This window comes from Lutra lutra, chromosome 3 (assembly GCF_902655055.1).
Source record: "Lutra lutra chromosome 3, mLutLut1.2, whole genome shotgun sequence".
NCBI classification, from domain to species: domain Eukaryota; kingdom Metazoa; phylum Chordata; class Mammalia; order Carnivora; family Mustelidae; genus Lutra; species Lutra lutra.
Genome location: NC_062280.1, coordinates 67,241,793 through 67,262,792, shown reverse-complemented (window position 1 = coordinate 67,262,792; position 21,000 = coordinate 67,241,793). Strand labels below are relative to the sequence as shown.

Sequence of the window (21,000 nt, the reverse complement as noted above, 5' to 3'; positions counted from 1 at the left end):
GTCAACGTGAAACACCACATTAGTAAAAGAAAGGATAACCATATGATTCTCTCAACAGATGCAGAAAAAGCACCTGACAAAATACAGCAACCATTCTTGATAAAAACTTCAACTAAATAGGGATAGAGGGAACATACCTCAACTTCATAATGGCCATATACAAAAAAGCCAAAGCTAATACCATCCTCAATGGGGAAAAACTGAGAGCTTTTCCTCTACAGTCAGGAACAAAACAGTAACATCCACTTTCCCTACTGTTATTTAACATAGTACTGGAAGTCCTAGCCTCAGCAATAAGACAAGAAACAGAAATAAGAGGCATCCAAATATGCAGGGAAGAAATCAGACTTTCACTATTGGCAAAAGACATGATACTCTAAATAGAAAACCCAAAAGACTCCACCAAAAAATTGCTAAAACTGATACAAGAATTTAGCAAAGTCACAGGATAAAAAAATCAACGTAACAAAATCTGTTTCATTTGTGTACACAAATAATGAAGCAGCAGAAAGAGAAATCAAGGAAGCGATCTCATTATTACTGCTCCAAAAAACCATACCATAACCAGGAATAAACCTAACTAAAGAGGTATAAGATCTGTACTCTGAAAATAATAGAACACTTATAAAAGAAATTGAAGAGGACACAAAGAAATGAAAAAAAAATTCCATGCTCACGGATTGGAAGAATAAATATTATTAAAATGTCTATACTATCCAAAGCAGTCTACATATTTAATACAATCCTGATCAAAATACCAACAACATTTTTCACAGAGCTATAACAAATAATCCTAAACCATGTATGGAACCACAAAAGGCCCCAAACAGCCAAAGCAATCTTGAAAAAGAAAAGCAAAGTTGGAGGCACCACAATTCTGGATGTCAAGCTCTATTACAAAGCTATAGCCATCAAAATAGTATGATACTGGCACAAAAACAGACACATAGATAAACAGAACAAAATAGAAAGCCCAGAAATAGACCCATAACTATAAGGTCAACTAATCTTTGACAAAGCAGGAAAGAACATCCAATGTAAAAAAAGACAGTCTCTTCAACAAATGTTGTTGGACAGCAACATGCAAAAAAATGAAACTGGACCACTTTCTTGCACCATCCATAAAAATAAATTCAAAATGGATTAAAGAACTAAATATGAGACCTGAAACCATAAAAATCCTAGAGAAAACCCCAGGCAGTAACCTCTTCAACATCAGCTGTAGCAGCTTCTTACTAGACACATAACCTATGGCAAGGGAAAAAAAGTAAAAATGAGTTATTGGGACTATGTCAAAATAAAAAGCTCCTGCACAGCAAAGGAAACACGCAACAAAACTAAAAGGAAACTGATGGAATAGGGAAAGTTATGTGCAAATCACATCTGATAAAGGGTTAGTATCTAAAATCTGTAAAGCACTTATCAAACTCAACACCCAAAAAACAAATAATCCAGTTAAGAAATAGGAAGAAGACATGAAGAGACATTTTCCCAAAGTAGGTGTATATACAGATGGCCAACAGACACATGATAGGATGCCGAACATCAGTCATCATCAGGGAAATGCAAATCAGAACTACAGATACAGAGATATCACCTCGCACTGTGAGAACGGCAAAAACAAACAGCGCAGGAAACAACAGGTGTTGGTGAGGATGCGGAGAAAGGGGAACCTTCTTACACCGCTGGTGGGAATGCAAGCTGGTGCAGCCACTCTGGAAAACAGTATGGTGGGTCCTCAAAAAGTCAAAAATAGAACTACCCTATGACTCAGGAATTGCACTACCAGGTATTTACTCAAAGCATACAAAAATACTAATTTAAAGGGACACATGTTTATAGCAGCATTATCAATAACAGCCAAATTATGGAAAGAGCCCAAATGTCTGATGAATGGATAAAGAACATGGGGTATGTGTGTGTGCATGTGTGCGTGTGTGTGTGTGTGTGTGTGTGTGATATATCACACAATAGAATATTACTCAGCCTTCAAAAAGAATGAAATCTTGCCATTTGCAACAAGGTGGATGGAGTTAAGTGTTTATTATGTTAAGGGAAACATGTTAGTCAGAGAAAGACAAATACTTGATTTCACTTATATGTGGAATTTTTTTTTAAGATTTTATTTATTTATTTGACAGACAGAGATCACAAGTAGGCAGAGAGAGAGGGGAAAGCAGGCTCCCTGCTGAGCAGAGAGCCCAATGCAGGGCTCGATCCTAGGACCCTGGGATCATGACCTGAGCCGAAGGCAGAGGCCTTAACCCACTGAACCACCCAGGCGCCCCTTATATGTGGAATTTAAGAGACAAAACAGATGAACATAGGAGGAGGGGGAAAAAGAGAGGAAAATCCTAAGACACTCTCAACTATAGAGAACAAACAGAGTTGGTGGAGGGGAGATGGGGGGAAGAGGGCTAAATGAATGATGGGCACTTGTTTTGATGAGCACTGGATTTTATATGTAAGTGATGAATCATTAAATTCTATTCTTGAAACTAATATTGCACTGTATGTTAACTAACTAGAATTTAAATAAAAACTCGAAACAAAAAATAAAATAAAACATTCCATATTAAAACTTAAAAAGATAAAAGAAAAAGAGAAGGGACAGATTAAAATAGAGGTCAGAAGTAAGGAAAAAAGTGAGAGTGGTAAAATGCAAGATGTCAGTAGGTGTGTGAGGCTCAGAAAGTTAGGAAACAGCCAGAGACTTCACCTGCTACAGTTCCCAATTAAAGTCACTCTTTAGAGATCTAATGCTTTTTCATGTTAGTTTCTTATTCATTTCCTTCTATCTATAAAAAAGAGCTACAATATAGTGGAATGATCCAGTATTAATAAGTTTAGCTAGTGTACAAAATTGTAAAAAAGAATTAAATGAAGTGACAATTTGGTCAAAGCAACTTTAAAAATATAAAATAATAAACAAATAAAGATTAAAACAATAAAAACAAAATCTCTGCCTTCATTAGGGCAGAGATTCTGTTTTGCTTTGTTTTATACTATGACAGTATCTGGCACCTAGGTTCCCAATAAATATTTGTGGGATAAATGAATAAAGGAATAAAGAAAACATTTATGATTATGAAGTTTTGGTGAAAAAGTTATAAGAAGTTAAGTGGCAATAATCTAATAGGCTAGTTTTGTCACAGCAGTAGAAAACAGAAATATCTACAAAACTAGCCAATACTCTCAGACATTTCCTTATTTTTTTAAAGATTTACTTATTTAGGGGCGCCTGGGTGGCTCAGTGGATTAAAGCCTCTGCCTTCGGCTCAGGTCATGATCCCAGAATCCTGGGATCGAGCCCCGCATCGGGCTCTCTGCTCAGCGGGGAGCCTGCTTTCCCCTCTCTCTCTGCCTGCCTCTCTGCCTACTTGTGATCTCTGTCTGTCAAATAAATAAATAAATAAAAATCTTTTTTTTTTTTTTAAATAAATAAATAAATAAATAAATAAATAAGATTTACTTATTTATTAGAGAGAGAGACAGAAAGCATGCATGGACCCAGGGGCAGGGGGAGGGTAGAGGGAGATGGGGGAGGCAGACTCCCCGCTGAGCACAGGGCTTCATCTCATGACCCTGAGATCATGACCTGAGCCAAAATCAAGATACTTAACCCACTGAGCCACCCAGGTACCCCATACATTTCCTTTTTAGTAGGCCTTTCTGGTCTTGACAGCTCTACTCCAATGTCCTATTCAACTGGGATTTTCCAAAGGAATTTTGTTTTTAAGCAAGAAAAGTAAGAAGAGGATAAACTAATTTACCAGCACCCCATTAGATCCTTTTGCCTATATTACATTACTTAACCAAACAATTCTCTGAAGTCAACATTGTCTCCAGTTAAAAGAAAGCAACAAACTTAGCCAGATTACATCAACCAATACCTGCATTTGAACTCAGGGGAGTGTCATATCTCTTTCCACTTTACTATACTAATTTAGCGAATAAACACCCTAGGAAAAAATGCTCAGAAGCAAGGTCAAAGAATTTTATTTTCTCTTTGCTTCACACAAGCTCCTGTTGAAAATGGACTCGATACATTAGGACTAGAGTGTGTAAGAGTTACCACACCTTAAAATACTTTAGCATGGGAAAGGATAGAGAGCATTCAGACAAATCCTTCAAAATTATTTTTCAAAAAAATTTTAGGGACACGTGGGTAGCTCCGTTAAATGTCTGACTCTTGATTTCAGTTCAGGTCATGATCTCATTCATGAGATGGAGCCCCATGTCAGGCTCCCTGCTCAGTGCAGAATCTGCTTGAGAGTCTCTGCTTCTCCCTCTGCCCCTCCCCCGACAACCCACGTGCATGCTCTAAAATAAATTTTTAAAAATTTTTTAATTACATATTGGCAAAGATATTCAGCAAGCTGTTTCAAGAATTACTGCTTCTACTAGCTCAAGAAATAAATGCAAACTACCTGAATGTGCCTTATGTAGTTAAAATACTTAACTGACAATATTTCTGGGCTTAAAACGCACCCCAACTTTAAAACAATTAAATTGTCAAGAAAGCTGAACTCCATTCAGGCTCTCTAGGATAGATAATATACCATAACAGTTTAAGGAAAAAGACTGTATAACATATAGAGAGACTTCTCTGTAAAGGGCTTCTTCCAACACTCATACCCAGGAAAGTCAGAGAAAACCAAATTTAAAATCCTTGCTAACAGATCTAAATTGATCCCTGCTATATAGATCTATAGTTATATCAAGACAAAGATATAACTTTCAATTAATACAGATATTTATTAACATGTTGTATACACTTAGGCTCTAAGATAATCCACTGAAAAATTACTTTGATTTTACCTGAGGATGCTTGTAACAGTACAACCAATCCTGTAGGTCGGTCTTCAGAGGAGGGGCCGCTCTGACCACAAATAACACAATCATATACTGCTTCAGAAACTTGTGGTTCTGCTGTTGTGATCTCCATAGGAATATCATTCTCCGGAGAATCTGAGGTGAAAAAAATTACAGCTCTTAATTCTCGAGGAGAAAAATCTTTCTTCAATGAAAATACAGAGGAAAAAAAATCAAGTTCAAATAATTTTGTGCTTCAATACCAATAAAGTTTTATAGTATTAAAACTATGGGGAAAAAATTAACCTTGCCGAAGTAAAACGTTCAATCAGAAAAAAAATACAGTTTATATAATGAAAGATTTTGGTTTGTTAAAGATTTTATTTATTTATTTGAGAGAGATAGTTGTGGGGGGAGAGAGAGAGAGAGAGACATGAGCAGGGGAAGGGGCATAGGCAGAGAAAGAAGCAGACTCCCCAGTGAGCAGGGAGCCCGATGAGGGGCTTAATCCCAGGATCCCAAGATCATGACCTGAGCAGAAAGGAGATCTTAATGAACTGAGCTACCCAGGTGCCCCATAATGAAAGATTTTAATTTATATGGTTAAATACACTTCAAGTGTTGTTGCATCATTCACATATAAAAACTGAAACCAAAACACAGGAAGGAAAGGATTTTAGGAGGAGACTGTTTTAATTTTTTTTTTTTTTTTTGAGGCATTTCAGAAGGGAAATGTCTAACGTGGCAGCTCCTGGGGAAGAAAATGGCAATATTTACTAGGAGATAAAAGAGGAATGAACCATTTCTCCTTTATTTTGAATTCTAGTGATTATATCTTAGCAATAATGATAATCAATACATATTTATGTAAGGAAATCATTTAGATAAAACCACATGTATTAATAAAGCAGAACTACTATAGAAAATAACAGTAATCCTCTGGTATTAATGTCATTAACAGCAAGAAATTAAACACTGAGCCAATAATGATACTCAGATAAAGACTCTTACATTCTGTGAAGAACATGATGTTGTCCACAGTGGCAAAGAAATAAGTAGGGGGGACTGGGAAGACCAGAAAAATAGAAATGATGTGTGACATATTTAAAAGATGGAGGCATATCTAAATAAATAGGTAAAAATACATGAAAGAAATAGAAAAAGAAAGATGTCAAGTTCAGATACATTTTATATAAAGATTCATGCAAATAAACATATCTAATATGTATTAAGAGTTACTGAGAAAAAATGGAGCCAGAAACCTAAAAGAGAACTTTGGATGATGCTCAGTATTAATGGAAATAAAAAGAAGCCAATGAAGAAATCAGAGAAAAAACAATTTAACAATAGAATACAATGGAACTAGAATAGAATCAGAACCAGAAAGCTTGATGCCAATGAAAATAAGATTAACTGGTCAAAATGAAAAGATTTCGAAAGAAGTACCAGAAGGTATTAAGATTTGACACATGATTGCTCTGTTTTTTTAGGGAGAAAACTTTAGTACAGAAAAGAGGGAATGTAACTGATTGCTCTCAAGTTCAAAAGAAAACAAAGAAATACCTGACCTGAAGTGACATGAAAAAAAATTGTCTCAGATTAGATGCTAAAGAATTAAATTGTCACTGACTCTATCTCACACACATAGTTTTCCTTTTTTCTGTCTTGGTACCATCAACTTGAAAACTTCAGGGAAATCCCCATAGCAAAACACATTATCAAAGAAGCTGCTAAATCACTCTTTCTGGAGTTTTTTAAAGTAAGGCTTGATAATCTTCTATAGTGATACAGGGTTAAAAGCATGAAAATAAAATAGATGACCTCTTTTTTTTTTAATTTTTTTATTTTTTCAGCATAACAGTATTCATTATTTTTGCACCACACCCAGTGCTCCATGCAATCTGTGCCCTCTACAATACCCACCACCTGGTGCCCCCAACCTCCCACCCCCCACCCCTTCAAAATTCTCAGATCGTTTTTCAGAGTCCATAGTCTCTCATGGTTCACCTCCCCTTCCAATTTCCCTCAACTCCCTTCTCCTCTCCATCTCCCCTTGTCCTCCATGCTATTTGTTATGCTCCACAAATAAGTGAAACCATATGATAATTGACTCTCTCTGCTTGACTTATTTCACTCAGCATAATCTCTTCCAGTCCCGTCCATGTTGCTACAAAACTTGGGGATTCATCCTTTCTTTTTTTTTTTTTTACAGCTTTATAAACATATATTTTTATCCCCAGGGGTACAGGTCTGCGAATCGCCAGGTTTACACACTTCACAACACTCACCATAGCACATACCCTCCCCAATATCCATAACCCCACCCCCTCTCCCAACCCCCTCCCCCCATCAACCCTCAGTTTGTTTTGTGAGATTAAGAGTCACTTATGGTTTGTCTCCCTCCCAATCCCATCTTGTTTCAATTACTCTTCTCCTACCCCCTCAACCCCCCATGTTGCATCTCCTCTCCCTCATATCAGGGAGATCATATGATAGTTGTCTTTCTCCGATTGACTTATTTCGCTAAGCATGATACCCTCTAGTTCCATCCACGTCGTCGCAAATGGCAAGATTTCATTTCTTTTGATGGCTGCATAGTATTCCATTGTGTATATATACCACATCTTCTTTATCCATTCGTCTGTAGATGGACATCTAGGTTCTTTCCATAGTTTGGCTATTGTAGACATTGCTGCTATAAACATTCGGGTGCACATGCCCCTTCGGATCACTATGTTTGTATCTTTAGGGTAAATACCCAGCAGTGCAATTGCAGGGTCATAGGGTAGTTCTATTTTCAACATTTTGAGGAACCTCCATGCTGTTTTCCAGAGTGGTTGCACCAGCTTGCATTCCCACCAACAGTGTAGGAGGGTTCCCCTTTCTCCGCATCCTCGCCAGCATCTGTCATTTCCGGACTTGTTAATTTTAGCCATTCTGACTGGTGTGAGGTGATATCTCATTGTGGTTTTGATTTGTATTTCCCTGATGCCGAGTGATATGGAGCACTTTTTCATGTGTCTGTTGGCCATCTGGATGTCTTCTTTGCAGAAATGTCTGTTCATGTCCTCTGCCCATTTCTTGATTGGATTATTTGTTCTTTGGGTGTTGAGTTTGCTAAGTTCTTTATAGATTTTGGACACTAGCCCTTTATCTGATATGTCATTTGCAAATATCTTCTCCCATTCTGTCAGTTGTCTTTTGGTTTTGTTCACTGTTTCCTTTGCTGTGCAAAAGCTTTTGATCTTGATGAAATCCCAAAAGTTCATTTTTGCCCTTGCTTCCCTTGCCTTTGGTGATGTTCCTAGGAAGATGTTGCTGCGGCTGACGTCGAAGAGGTTGCTGCCTGTGTTCTCCTCGAGGATTTTGATGGATTCCTTTCTCACATTGAGATCCTTCATCCATTTTGAGTCTATTTTCGTGTGTGGTGTAAGGAAATGATCCAATTTCATTTTTCTGCATGTGGCTGTCCAATTTTCCCAACACCATTTATTGAAGAGGCTGTCTTTGTTCCATTGGACATTCTTTCCTGCTTTGTCGAAGATGAGTTGACCATAGAGTTGAGGGTCCATTTCTGGGCTCTCTATTCTGTTCCATTGATCTATGTGTCTGTTTTTGTGCCAGTACCATGCAGTCTTGATGATGACAGCTTTGTAATAGAGCTTGAAGTCCGGAATTGTGATGCCACCAACTTTGGCTTTCTTTTTCAATATTCCTTTGGCTATTCGAGGTCTTTTCTGGTTCCATATAAATTTGAGGATTATTTGTTCCATTTCTTTGAAAAAAATGGATGGTACTTTGATAGGAATTGCATTAAATGTGTAGATTGCTTTAGGTAGCATAGACATTTTCACAATATTTATTCTTCCAATCCAGGAGCATGGAACATTTTTCCATTTCTTTGTGTCTTCCTCAATTTCTTTCATGAGTACTTTATAGTTTTCTGAGTATAGATTCTTAGTCTCTTTGGTTAGGTTTATTCCTAGGTATCTTATAGTTTTGGGTGCAATTGTAAATGGGATGGACTCCTTAATTTCTCTTTCTTCTGTCTTGTTGTTGGTGTAGAGAAATGCAACTGATTTCTGTGCATTGATTTTATATCCTGACACTTTACTGAATTCCTGTACAAGTTCTAGCAGTTTGGGAGTGGAGTCTTTTGGGTTTTCCACATAGAGTATCATATCATCTGCGAAGAGTGATAGTTTGACTTCTGACCTCTTTTTCATGCACAGTAAATTTTTTTCTATTTTTTTTACTTCCTCCCTTTAGTTTTTAATTTTACTCTTTGTATAGCCTCTTTTTTTTAAAATTTTTTTAATTTATTTTCAGCCTAACAGTATTCACTGTTTTTGCACCACACCCAGTGCTCCATGCAATCCGTGCCCTCTCCAATACCCACCACCTGGTTCCCCCAACCTCCCACCCCCCGCCCCTTCAAAACCCTCAGATTGTTTTTCAGAGTCCATAGTCTCTCATGGTTCACCTCCCCTTCCAATTTCCCTCAACTCCCTTCTCCTCTCTAACTCCCCTTGTCCTCCATGCTATTTGTTATGCTCCACAAATAAGTGAAACCATATGATAATTGATTCTCTACTTGACTTATTTCACTCAGCATAATCTCTTCCAGTCCCGTCCATGTTGCTACAAAAGTTGGGTATTCATCCTTTCTGATAGAGGCATAATACTCCATAGTGTATATGGACCACATCTTCCTTATCCATTCGTCCGTTGAAGGGCATCTTGGTTCTTTCCACAGTTTGGCGACCGTGGCCATTGCTGCTATAAACATTAGGGTACATATGGCCCTTCTTTTCACTACATCTGTATCTTTGGGGTAAATACCCAGTAGTGCAATTGCAGGGTCATAGGGAAGCTCTATTTTTAATTTCTTGAGGAATCTCCACACTGTTCTCCAAAGTGGCTGTACCAACTTGCATTCCCACCAACAGTGTAAGAGGGTTCCCCTTTCTCCACATCCTCTCCAACATATGTTGTTTCCTGTCTTGCTAATTTTGGCCATTCTAAGTGGTGTAAGGTGGTATCTCAATGTGGTTTTAATTTGAATCTCCCTGATGGCTAGTGATGATGAACATTTTTTTCATGTGTCTGATAGCCATTTGTATGTCTTCTTTGGAGAAGTGTTTGTTCATATCTTCTGCCCATTTTTTTTATATGATTGTCTGTTTTGTGTGCATGCACAGCAAATTTCATCTGAGTTCTAATTTTAGTAATTACAGACACCAACATCCCTTTTTGCTTTTCCTCAAGAAACTAAAAAGATCATGCTTTATTTCTTAAAAGAAAAAAACCACTGCTTCTGTATATTCGATAATGAATTAAAATATATTATCCCTCCAATAAATATGTATGTATATTTATTACTGGTAACTTATAATTGAGTCTATCATTCAGTATCCAATTTCAAATTTTAGTTAAAATTTTAAAAGGATCTCTGACCAAATTATATGTAGTTATTATTCCTTATCTATACAGACATGGAGAAATATTAACAGCATCTTATTCTGAAAGAGTCAAGCTCAGAAGAGTAGGTATTATATTTAAATGGTTACATAAAGAACAAAAACAGGCAAAACATGTATGGGATTAGGAATAAGGATACTTTTTACTCTTACAGGCAGTGACAGAGAACATGAAGCAGTGACAGAGAACATAAAGGGGTTAGAGGATGCTGGTAATGTTCAATTTCTCAACCCAGATGCTGATTACCCAGGAACACCCAGTTTTTAAAAACTCATATAGCATGGAGTGCCTGGGTGGCCCAGTCAGTTAAGCACCTGTCTACAGCTCAGGTCATGATCCCAGGGTCCTGAAGTCCTGAATCAGGCTCCTTGCTCAACAAGGAATCTGCTTCTCCCTTTCCTGGTCTTTCTCTTTGTCAAATAAATAAATAAAATATTTTTAAAAAAACTCATATAGCTCTATACTCATGATACATGTATGCACTTTTCTATGCATATGTTATATTTCAACAAAAAGTTTAAAAGTTTTTAAGCTTTATTAAATGAACAGCATAACAGGGTATATTCTGTAATAAGAATTATAATAAAGATACTTAATTCTGCCAATCACATGCACACATCAATACCTGTACATATTTTCTACACCAAAAAAAAATTTTTTTTTAAAGATATGTCATACAAATTGATGCAATGAAGAGATTACGATGATTTCTTTTAGGTAAACTTAAAAAATGAAGACTGATGCAAAACTGAGACAGTAATAGTAAAAAATGATCAATCCAAGTACAACCAGAGACGATTCTAATAATGAAAACACTCCTGCTACAAATCACACTTCAATTACTTAAATTATACTTTGACTTTCAACACAATTAAATTTAAAATGTGAGATGTTGGCACGGATGCAGAGAAAGGGGAACCCTCCTACACTGTTGGTGGGAATGCAAGCTGGTGCAGCCACTCTGGAAAACAGTATGGAGGTTCCTCAAAAAGTTGAAAATAGAGCTACCCTATGATCCAGGAATTGCACTACTGGGTATTTACTCTAAAGATACAAATGTAGTGATCTGAAGGGGCACATGCACCTGAATGTTTACATCAGCAATATCCACAATAGCCAAACTATGGAAAGAACCTTGATGTCCATCAATGGATAAATGGATAAAGAAGATGTGGTGTGTGTGTACACACACACACACACACACACACACACACACACACTGGAATACTATGCAGCCATCATAAACCCTGAAATCTTGCCATCTGCAATGACATGGATGGAACTAGAGGGTATTATGCTAAGTGAAGTAGGTCAATCAGAGAAAGACAATTATCATATGATTTCTCTGATATGAGGAATTTGAGAGGCAGGGTGGGGGGTTGTGGAGGGCAAGGAGGGAAAAAATGAAACAAGATGGGACTGGGAGGGATACAAACTATAAGAGACTCTTAATCTCAGAAAACAAATTGAGGGTTACTGGGTGAGGGATTGAGGGGAGATAGGGTGGCTGGGTTATGATCACTGGTGGGGATATGTGCTATGTATGGTGAGTGCTATGGATTGTGTAAGACTGATGATTCACAGACCTATACCCCTGAAGCAAATAATACACTATATATTAATAAAAAATAATTTAAATAAAATTTAAAAATTTAAAATGTGTTTCTGTTTAAAATTGACACTTGCTCTTTAAAAACAAGTGCCTATTTTAAATTACCATAAGGAATGTTATTACAATAAAGGCAAAATAAAGCGATAGTTAATTCACCTCTTTGGTTTTACATGAACAGAAAAGAATCTATCTGAATTAAGCAGGTGATTCTTCTGAATACTATTTCAAATTTGCCAAAGTTCTGTTTACAATCACTGTTATAGAATGACTGCAAAATGGCCCCAATTCTCCACTTCTCCATCCCTGTTTCTATGATCTTTGCAATGTGACTTTGAAACTCCTCCTATCAAAATGTAAAATTTATTTCCCCACCCTTTGTATATGAGCTGGTCTTGATTTGCTTTACTCAAGAGAATGAGGCAGAAGTAACATGCTTTTCCAAGACAAGGGCTCAAATTACCTTGCATGCTTTCCCTCCTTCTTTATTTCTTGCACTCTACATCACGTCACCTATATAAGAATAAGTCTGGGCTAGCTGCCTTGAGGAGGAGAACCCACATGGAGCAGCATCGGGTTCTCCCATCAATTCAGCTCAGTCCCAATCAGCTGAATAGCAGATTTCAACCAACCAGTTAAACCTCTCACAGAAAAGTCAGGTCCAAATTAAAACTACCAGCCAACCCACTAACCACTAACTCAGGAGAAATAATAAATGGCTGTTGTTTTAAATCACTAAATTTGGGGATGGTCTGTTACACAGTAACTGCTAACTGACAAAATTTCTACTGTATGTTAATTACAGTATGTAACCTCTCAAAAGAATTGAAGAACTCTGCCTTACTGAGATATGTGAATCATGAAAGCTAATATTTAAAGTGATAAAGGTGTTTCCATTCAGGTATTTTCTGATTTAAGGAATTAAAAATCATTTTCCAACGGCAGCATTTTAACACCTATTTAGTCAACTACTCGTTTTAACATCACCAAAGTGAAAAGCTTCAGTATTCATGAATATTACAATTCCACTTCAAGAGTTGATACTGTTATGCAAAATTTCTTATTCTAATATTGGTTCAAATTGCTTAAAATCTATTTTCACATTGAATTAATCTTTAATTAAAAATAGCTTTGCCTTTACTTCTACCTTTGACATGAACTCACTGGATTAAACTAAAATAAGTATTTGTAAAACAATCAAAAATCTTCTTGGTGCATGTTTTGTCTTTGTATTTCCAAAGTTTTCTTGGATGAATAGAGGAAAGAAAAGATAAATGATGTAGGGAAGATATATTTAATGCCCTCAAAATTATGAGAAACATATTTTTGTTTCAAAACATTAGGCCTCCTCTGGGAACAGTCAACTGCAAAGCACTAGTATCACAGGGTGAAGTGTGGTTTGTAGCCCAGTGGTAGGCACAGAGAATTTTCTTTATTGCATAAACTGATCTAAAATGTGAAGCCTTTTATTTTGTTTTAAAAACATACAATACACTTTTTTTTTAAGATTTTATTTATTTGACAGCGAGAGATCACAAGTAGGCAGAGAGGCAGGCAGAGAGAGGGCGGGAAGCAGGCTCCCCTCCAAGCAGAGATCCCGACGTGGGGCTCAATCCCAGGACCCCGAGATCATGACCTGAGCCACAGGCAGAGGCCCAACCTACTGAGCCACCCAGGCGCCCCTATACACTTTAATTTTTAACTACAACTGAGTACTTGTTAGTAACCCACTAGGTGAGTTACTATTCATAAACTAAGCACACTATTAGTGTTTACTGTTTTCTACTAAGAAGTCTGACTGCCCTGTGACAAATGCCACAACGGCAAAACTCTCACTGCACATCATTAATTCTAGTAAAGAAGTATTATTTTTTATTATTTTTTTATTTTTATTACCATCATTCTTGCTTTCCTCTTTATTTTTTTTTTTACTTGCCAAAAAACAATCTCATTTTAAAATAATTTTAGATTTGTAGGGAAGTTTTCAAACTACTACAAAGAGTTCATATACCCCGTACCCAGTTTCCTTTTACATCTTTTATTAGGGGTATGCTTGTCACAATGAACTAATATTGGTATATTACTGATCCATTTTTATTGGTAAATGTTGATACATTAACTAAAATCTATATTTCCTTCAGATTCCCTTAGCTTCTATCTAATGTCCTTCTTCTATTCCAGAATCCCATCCAGGATACCATATTACATTCAGTTGCCATGTCTCCTTAAGCTTCTCTTGGCTGTGACAATTTCTCAGACTTTCCTTGTTTTTGATGACCTTGACAGTTTTGAGAACTACTCTTCAGGTGTTCTGTAGAATGTTACTTAATACTAACTCATCTAATGTTTTTTTCAAGATCAGTCCTAGGTTATGGGTTTTAGGGAAGAAGGCCACTGAGGTAAAGTACCATTCTCATCACACCGTATCAAAGGTACATAATACCAACATGACATCGCTGTTGATATTTACCTAAATCATCTGGTTAAGGTAGTGTTTGCCACCTTTCTCTACTGTAACATAACTTCCTCCACCCCTTCTACACTGTACTTTTTGGAGGAAGTCATGAAGTATACAGCCTATACTTAAGGAGTCGGGGAGAGTTGTTCCATTTGCTTGAGGGTGAGTTAACTACATAAATTGTTTGGAATTCTTCTGCATGGGAAATCTGTCTATTCTTCCTCATTTATTTATTCATTTGTTTATTTATATAAGTATGAATTCAGGATATTTATTTTATAGTCAGGGTTATAATCTGATACTATTTATTTTCTTGCATAAATTGTTCCGGCTTGGCCACTGGGAGCACTTTCAGTATCTAACTCTATTACCACATGAACCATTCCAGCCTTCTCCTCTTGCCTATCTATTACTTCCCACTCCAGCAGTGAGAAATCTGGCTCCCATCATCCACATCCATTTACCTAACTGTTCAGTATATAAGGATAGTGGTTTCAGAAGAGTAAACCCATAGTGCCACAGGAGTAATGTTATCAACTAGACTACAGTGCTTGTGTGTAGTTCCCTTTGGCTTCAGTATTACAGACTCCACTAATTTCCAAAGTTACTTAGCACTTTATCTCCTCATCCCCTAAATGAGGTTGTTTCATGTATTTGTAATATAGATTCTCTTGTCACATTCTGTAGTCCATCCCGGGACCTCCAACCTCCTAAATGACTTTTTAAACTTGAATAAATTAAAATTCACCTTACTGTTATAAAGTTTTGACAGATGCATAGTGTTAAATATCCAACTGTACAGTCTCATACAGAATAATTCCACTACTCTAAAAAATACCTTGTGCTTCACTTATTTAAGCCCATTCCCCAACTTTGGCAACCACTGATTTGTTCACTATATATAGTTTTGGCCTTTCCAAAATGTTGTATAATTGGAAACATACAGTATACTGATTATTTTCATTAAGCAATATGCATTTAAGATTCATCCCAGTCTTAGCATGTCTTGACAGTTGATTCTTTTTTATTGCTGAATATACTCCACTATATGGATATATAATTTGCTTATACATATTTGCTTATACATATAATTTGCATATACATAACTTGCTTATCCATTCATCTATTGAAAAACATCTTGGCTACTTCCAGTTTTGAGAGATTAAAAATAAAGTTTCAATAAACATTCATGTGCAGATTCTTGTGTAGACCTATATTTTTACATCAATTGGGTAAATACCTAACAGCATGATGGCTGGATCATATGGTCAGACTAAATTTAGCTTTGTAGGAAAATGTCAAATTCTTAAACCCAAAAATTCTAAGAAAGAACTTTTTATACTTTAAACAGGCAACAAGCAGAAAAAATATGAGTTAAATGTCACATTTACATCACTATAACTAGATCTTTAGAAATTTTGGGTAATACATATTAGAACCATATATAAACACTTATCTCCATCTAGTGGCTATCAAAGAGTAGATAAATACAGTGATACTCCAATTTCAGAAACTTAACATTGACTGTTAACTGCAGCACTATTAACATAGAGCAGAATAAAAAAAAAACTGAAAATAAAGTGAATGTCCAATAATAAAGACATGCTGAGTAAATTACTTCCTTATGAACCATTATGGACTTTTCCCCCACTTGCCCCCAAATAAAGAAAAAAGAAACACTAAATTAAAGCAGTGGTTCTCAACTTTGGCTGCACATTAGAATCAGCTAGGAACTTTCACTATGCCTGACCCCCACTCTCAAAGACTCTTCTTTAACTAGTCTATAGTGGAGCCTAGGCACAGGTATTACTTCAAGGAGGCTATCATGAGTCTAATATGCACCAAGGTTGAGAACTGCTGAATCAGAACTACTAGTAAAGACTTAGAAGTATTACTGAGATACAGAACAGAGAAGGGTGATCTCACTTGGTAAAGTAAGCAATGACCAAAAACAAGGAAGGAAGAAAGCAGAAGAAGGAGGAGAAAGAGAGGGAGAAGATTAAATGACCATATAATTGTAGTATGATTGTATAGGATTATACAAATATAGAGAAAACCACAGGAATACACAAACCAAGTTGTAATCACAGGTCATGGAAGAAAAAGAAAAAATAACACAAATTAAAAGCGTGTATATTAATCTCATTCATGTAATACTGCATGCATGTGTGCACATAGGTGTTCATAATGAAATCTGGGATAAAAAGAGATCTATATATACCATACATAATTTTCAGGGATATTCATGATACATTAAGTTTTTAAAAAGGAAGCAAAGTACACAGCCTTATGTACAGTATAATTTTATTTCAGAAAAAAAAACCATAAAATCCAGTTATATAATTTTTATATGTATTCATAAGAAGCAAGAAAGTCTGTTTATAGTAATTTATTCCAGAGGGGTGAGGTTAAAAGGAACATAGGAAGAGATGATTAGCTTTGCTTTCATTTAGTTTTATATGATATATTAAGCACACTATTATGCTTTTTAAAAAATGTTTTAGATTGGTATAAGTGTGTGCCTTATTTATAGAATAACCAAAATCTAACTTTTATTTATGGGTTGCAGTTTTTGAAACACACCACATCACAGATGACTGACATAAAATGTCAGACCTAGCCCCACAACTATATGGTCAACTCATCTTCAAAAAAGCAAGAAAGAATACACAATGAAAAAAGACAGTCTCTTCAACAAATGGTGTTGGGAAAGCTGGACAGCAACATGCAAGAATGAACTGGACCACTTTCTTTTACCATACACAAAAATAAATTCAAAACGGATTGAAGGCCTAAATGCGAGACATGAAACCTTTAAAATCCTAGGGCAGAGTACAGGCCATAGTACTGATCTTTGGCATTAGCTGTAGCAATTTCTTACTAGGTATGTCTCCTGAGGCAAGGGAAACAAAAGCAAAAATAAACTATCGGGACTACATGAAAATAAAAACCTTCTACAAAGCAAAGGAAAACTACAGAATGGAAGAAGATATTTGCAAATGACATATCTGATAAAGGGTCAGTAACCAAAATACATAAAGAACTTATACAACTCAACACCCAAAAAAACAAATAAGCCAATTAAAAATGGGCAGAAGACATGAAAAGACATTCTCCCAAAGAATGTCCATTCTTTGGCCATCCAGATGGCCAAGAGACACGTAAAAAGATGTTCAACATCACTCATCATGAGGGAAATGCAAGTCAAAGTGACAATAAGACACCACATCACACTGTCAGAATGGCTAAAATCAACAACACAAGAAACAACAGGTGTTGTCTAGGATGTGGAGAAAGGGAATCCTCCTACACCACTGGTGGGAATGCAAACTGGAACAGCCACTCTGGAAAACAGTATGGAGGTTCCTCAAAAAGTCAATAGAACTACAGTACAACCCAGCAACTGCACTACTAGGTAGTTACACAAAAAATACAAAAATATTAATTCAAAGGGATACATATTTACAGCAGCATTATCTACAACAGCCAAATTATGGAAACAGCCCATGTCCATCAACTGATGAATGGATAAAGAAGATGGGGAGGGAGGTGTGCACGCACACGCATGTGTGTGTGTGTGTGTGTGTTTGTGCGTGTGTGTGTGTGTGTGTGTGTGTGTGATGGATATTACTCAGCCATAAAAAAGAATGCAATCTTGCCATTTGCAATGACATGGATGGAGCTAGAGAGTATTATTTTAAGCTAAGTAAGTCAGAGAAAGAGAAATACCATATGATTTCATTCATATGTGGAATTTAAAAAACAAAACAAATGAGCAAAGGGGAAAAAAGAGACACAAACCAAGAAGAGACTCTTAACTACAGAAAACAAACTGATGGTTACCAGAGAGGAGGTCCATGGGGGAATAGGTCAAATAGGTGACAGGGATTAAGGAGCGTACTTGTGATGAACATCGTGTTGTACTTAAGTGTTGAATCATTAAATTGTACACCTGAAACTAATATTACACTGTACATTAACTAACTGGAATTTAAATAAAATTTTTAAAAACATGACAGACTAACACTATCCCCAAAACTGATATATTTATATTCAGAGCAAACAGTGCAAAAAATATTCTATACATGAGGTCTGCTTTCTAATTTCATTGAAAAGGAATTCAAGAAGTTTCTACTTAGTTGAGAGACCAAGAATTTCACAAGTTACAGAGAATAATTCAAAACTATAATACTTCATAAAATGTTTTTACACATATATGCAACAGCCATAGATACATAAAACTATGCACTACATGCATTCCAATGTCACAAGTAGATCTGTCCTACCTAAAAGAGAACAAAGTTCACAGCTGTGCCTGATTCTAAGGAAATGGAAGAGCACTAAAAAAGAGTCTAATTTATGATAAAATTATACCCCAAACTGTCTAAAGCAGCAAAAAGATATATCAGGGAATAAGAAGCAGTTAAAAATGTAAAGATCATCCTTTTTAATAGTAAGAGAAATGCTAATTAAAATTAGACTATGATACCATTTCTTCTCCCCTACCATGTTTTCAAAAAAACAAAAGTTTGACAACTTATTCTAATGATAAGGATGTAAGGAAATTGATACTATGACACAATGTTGATGGGAATGCAGAACAGTACAACTCCTATGAAAGCAATTTGACAATATCTAGCAAAATTACATATGTATTTACCCTTTGACCTAGCAATACCACTTCTAAAAATCCATCTTATAGATATATTATGAAAATATGAATAGATACATATGCGAGGATATTCACTGCAGTGCTATTTGTAGTAGAAACAACCCAAATTCCAATAACAGAAGACCATCTGAATAAAATATGGGGGGAAGGAGAAACCTATAAAATGGAATACTGTACAGCTAGAAAAGGGAATGAAGAAGATCTCTACACACTACATGGTGGGATCTCCAGGATAGAATGTTAAGTGGAAAAAAAACAAGGTAAAGAAAGCATACATAGAACGTTATCATTAACCTAAGAAAGGGATACTAGGGATATAAATATTTTTATATCTCAACATAATTTATAAAATACATTCATATCCTCACCCTCCCTTCTTATATAAATAACACTAAATATTTAGCATACATGTTAAAAAATAAAAGGATAAACCTCAAATTAAGCTGTATTATTAAATAACAAAATAAACAGCTTCCTCTACAACCAACAACAATAAAAAATCAACTAAATCCTGATGTGTGCCAGCTGCTGCTTAGACAATCCCACATCCCAAATGAAATCTTAAAGGCTGGGTATGGTGGACAAATGTTATTTCAACTTACCTAGTATCTCCTGCCCTTCTGCTGACAGCGGACTTTAGTTTTTGTTAGCAGAATTGCCCCCTCACCACTCCCTTTCAGTTCATGTGATTTGGGCAGGGCTGGCCCTACAACAGGCTAGACTAATAGAGGAACATCAAAGATTTTTGCTTCAGCTATTGGAAAAGCAGTATTCTTTTCATTCTGTTTTTTTAAAAAAACAAAAATTTCCAAACATGTTGCATATCTTGTGCCTTGTGCCTGAATCAATCAATCAATCATCAGGTCTGTTCAACTCTTACTTGGCAACTCATCTCATGTCTGTCCCTTTCATCCCATGGCTACCAACTTAGGGGAAGAGCACTTAACTCTCCTTTATTTGCTCCAAATATGAAGAAATAGTAAAGAGCAGACAAGCCTTGCCAATTGCCCAGGCCCTACAATTTACTACATTATAACCTCAGAGGAATTACTTACTCTGAGTCTAGGCATCTTTGTCTGGAATAACACCACCTCTCTCATAGGGATGTCAGGACAAATAAGTCAATATACAGAATGTATTTAGCACAGTGGTGGGAACACAGTTAACATGCAAAGCAATGTATCACCATCATCCCCCAAAACTCATACTCTTAGACCCAAACTCAAAATACAGAAAAAGTTTTGGGTACACAGTATGTATAATTAAAATTAGAAAAAAACCATAGGGGGAGCCTGGGTGGCTCAGATCATGATCCCAGGGTCTCGGAATTGAGCCCTGCATTGGGCTCTCTGCTCCACAGAGGGTCTGCTTCTCCCTCTCCCAGTTGCCCTCCCCCCTTCTCGTGCACTCTCTCTCTCATGTAAGTAAATAAAATCTTTTAAAAAAAGAAGAAAACTATAGTCTAATTATGAAGGGATAATTAAGTAAATTATATAATTCAAAATAAGAATAGCAATAGCCAATGCTTATAAACACTTCTTATATGCAAAGTACTCTAAGTGTTTTATTTATTTATTTGACAGATAGAGATCACAAGTAGGCAGAGAGGCAGGCAGAGAGACAGAGGAGGAAGCAGGCTCCCTGCTGAGCAGAGAACCCCATGTGGTGCTCGATCCCAGGACCCTGGGATCATGACCTGAGCCAAAGGCAGAGGCTTTAACCCACTGAGCCACCCAGGCGCCCCTACTCTAAGTGTTTTAAATGTACTAATACATTCAATCCTCACAGCAGCCCGAGGAAGTAGGTAGTATAATAATTCCTTTTTCACTATGTGAAAACTGATGCAGAGAGAGGTTAAGTAAATTGCCCCAGATAGTGGTGTGGCTGAGGTATAAACCTAGGCAGACAGGCTCCCGAGTCCATGTTCAAAGCCACTGTACCTTGCTCTCTCTCCAATGAACTTTA

General features: G+C 36.4%; 1 protein-coding gene and 1 long non-coding RNA gene across 8 annotated transcripts in view; one reads left to right on the top strand and one right to left on the bottom strand.

Moving 5' to 3' along the window:
• UBR3 (ubiquitin protein ligase E3 component n-recognin 3) overlaps window positions 1-21,000 on the bottom strand; it is a 241,949-nt gene that overhangs the window by 108,280 nt on the left and 112,669 nt on the right. For all 6 annotated transcript variants that reach the window (XM_047722104.1, XM_047722105.1, XM_047722108.1 and 3 more), the window contains one exon: window positions 4,822-4,971. In XM_047722104.1, coding sequence (XP_047578060.1) covers window positions 4,822-4,971 — 150 coding nt within the window. The remainder of the gene's footprint in view (window positions 1-4,821; window positions 4,972-21,000) is intronic.
• Window positions 1-21,000, top strand: part of LOC125095695 (uncharacterized) — a 129,574-nt gene that overhangs the window by 85,192 nt on the left and 23,382 nt on the right. The window lies entirely within an intron of this gene.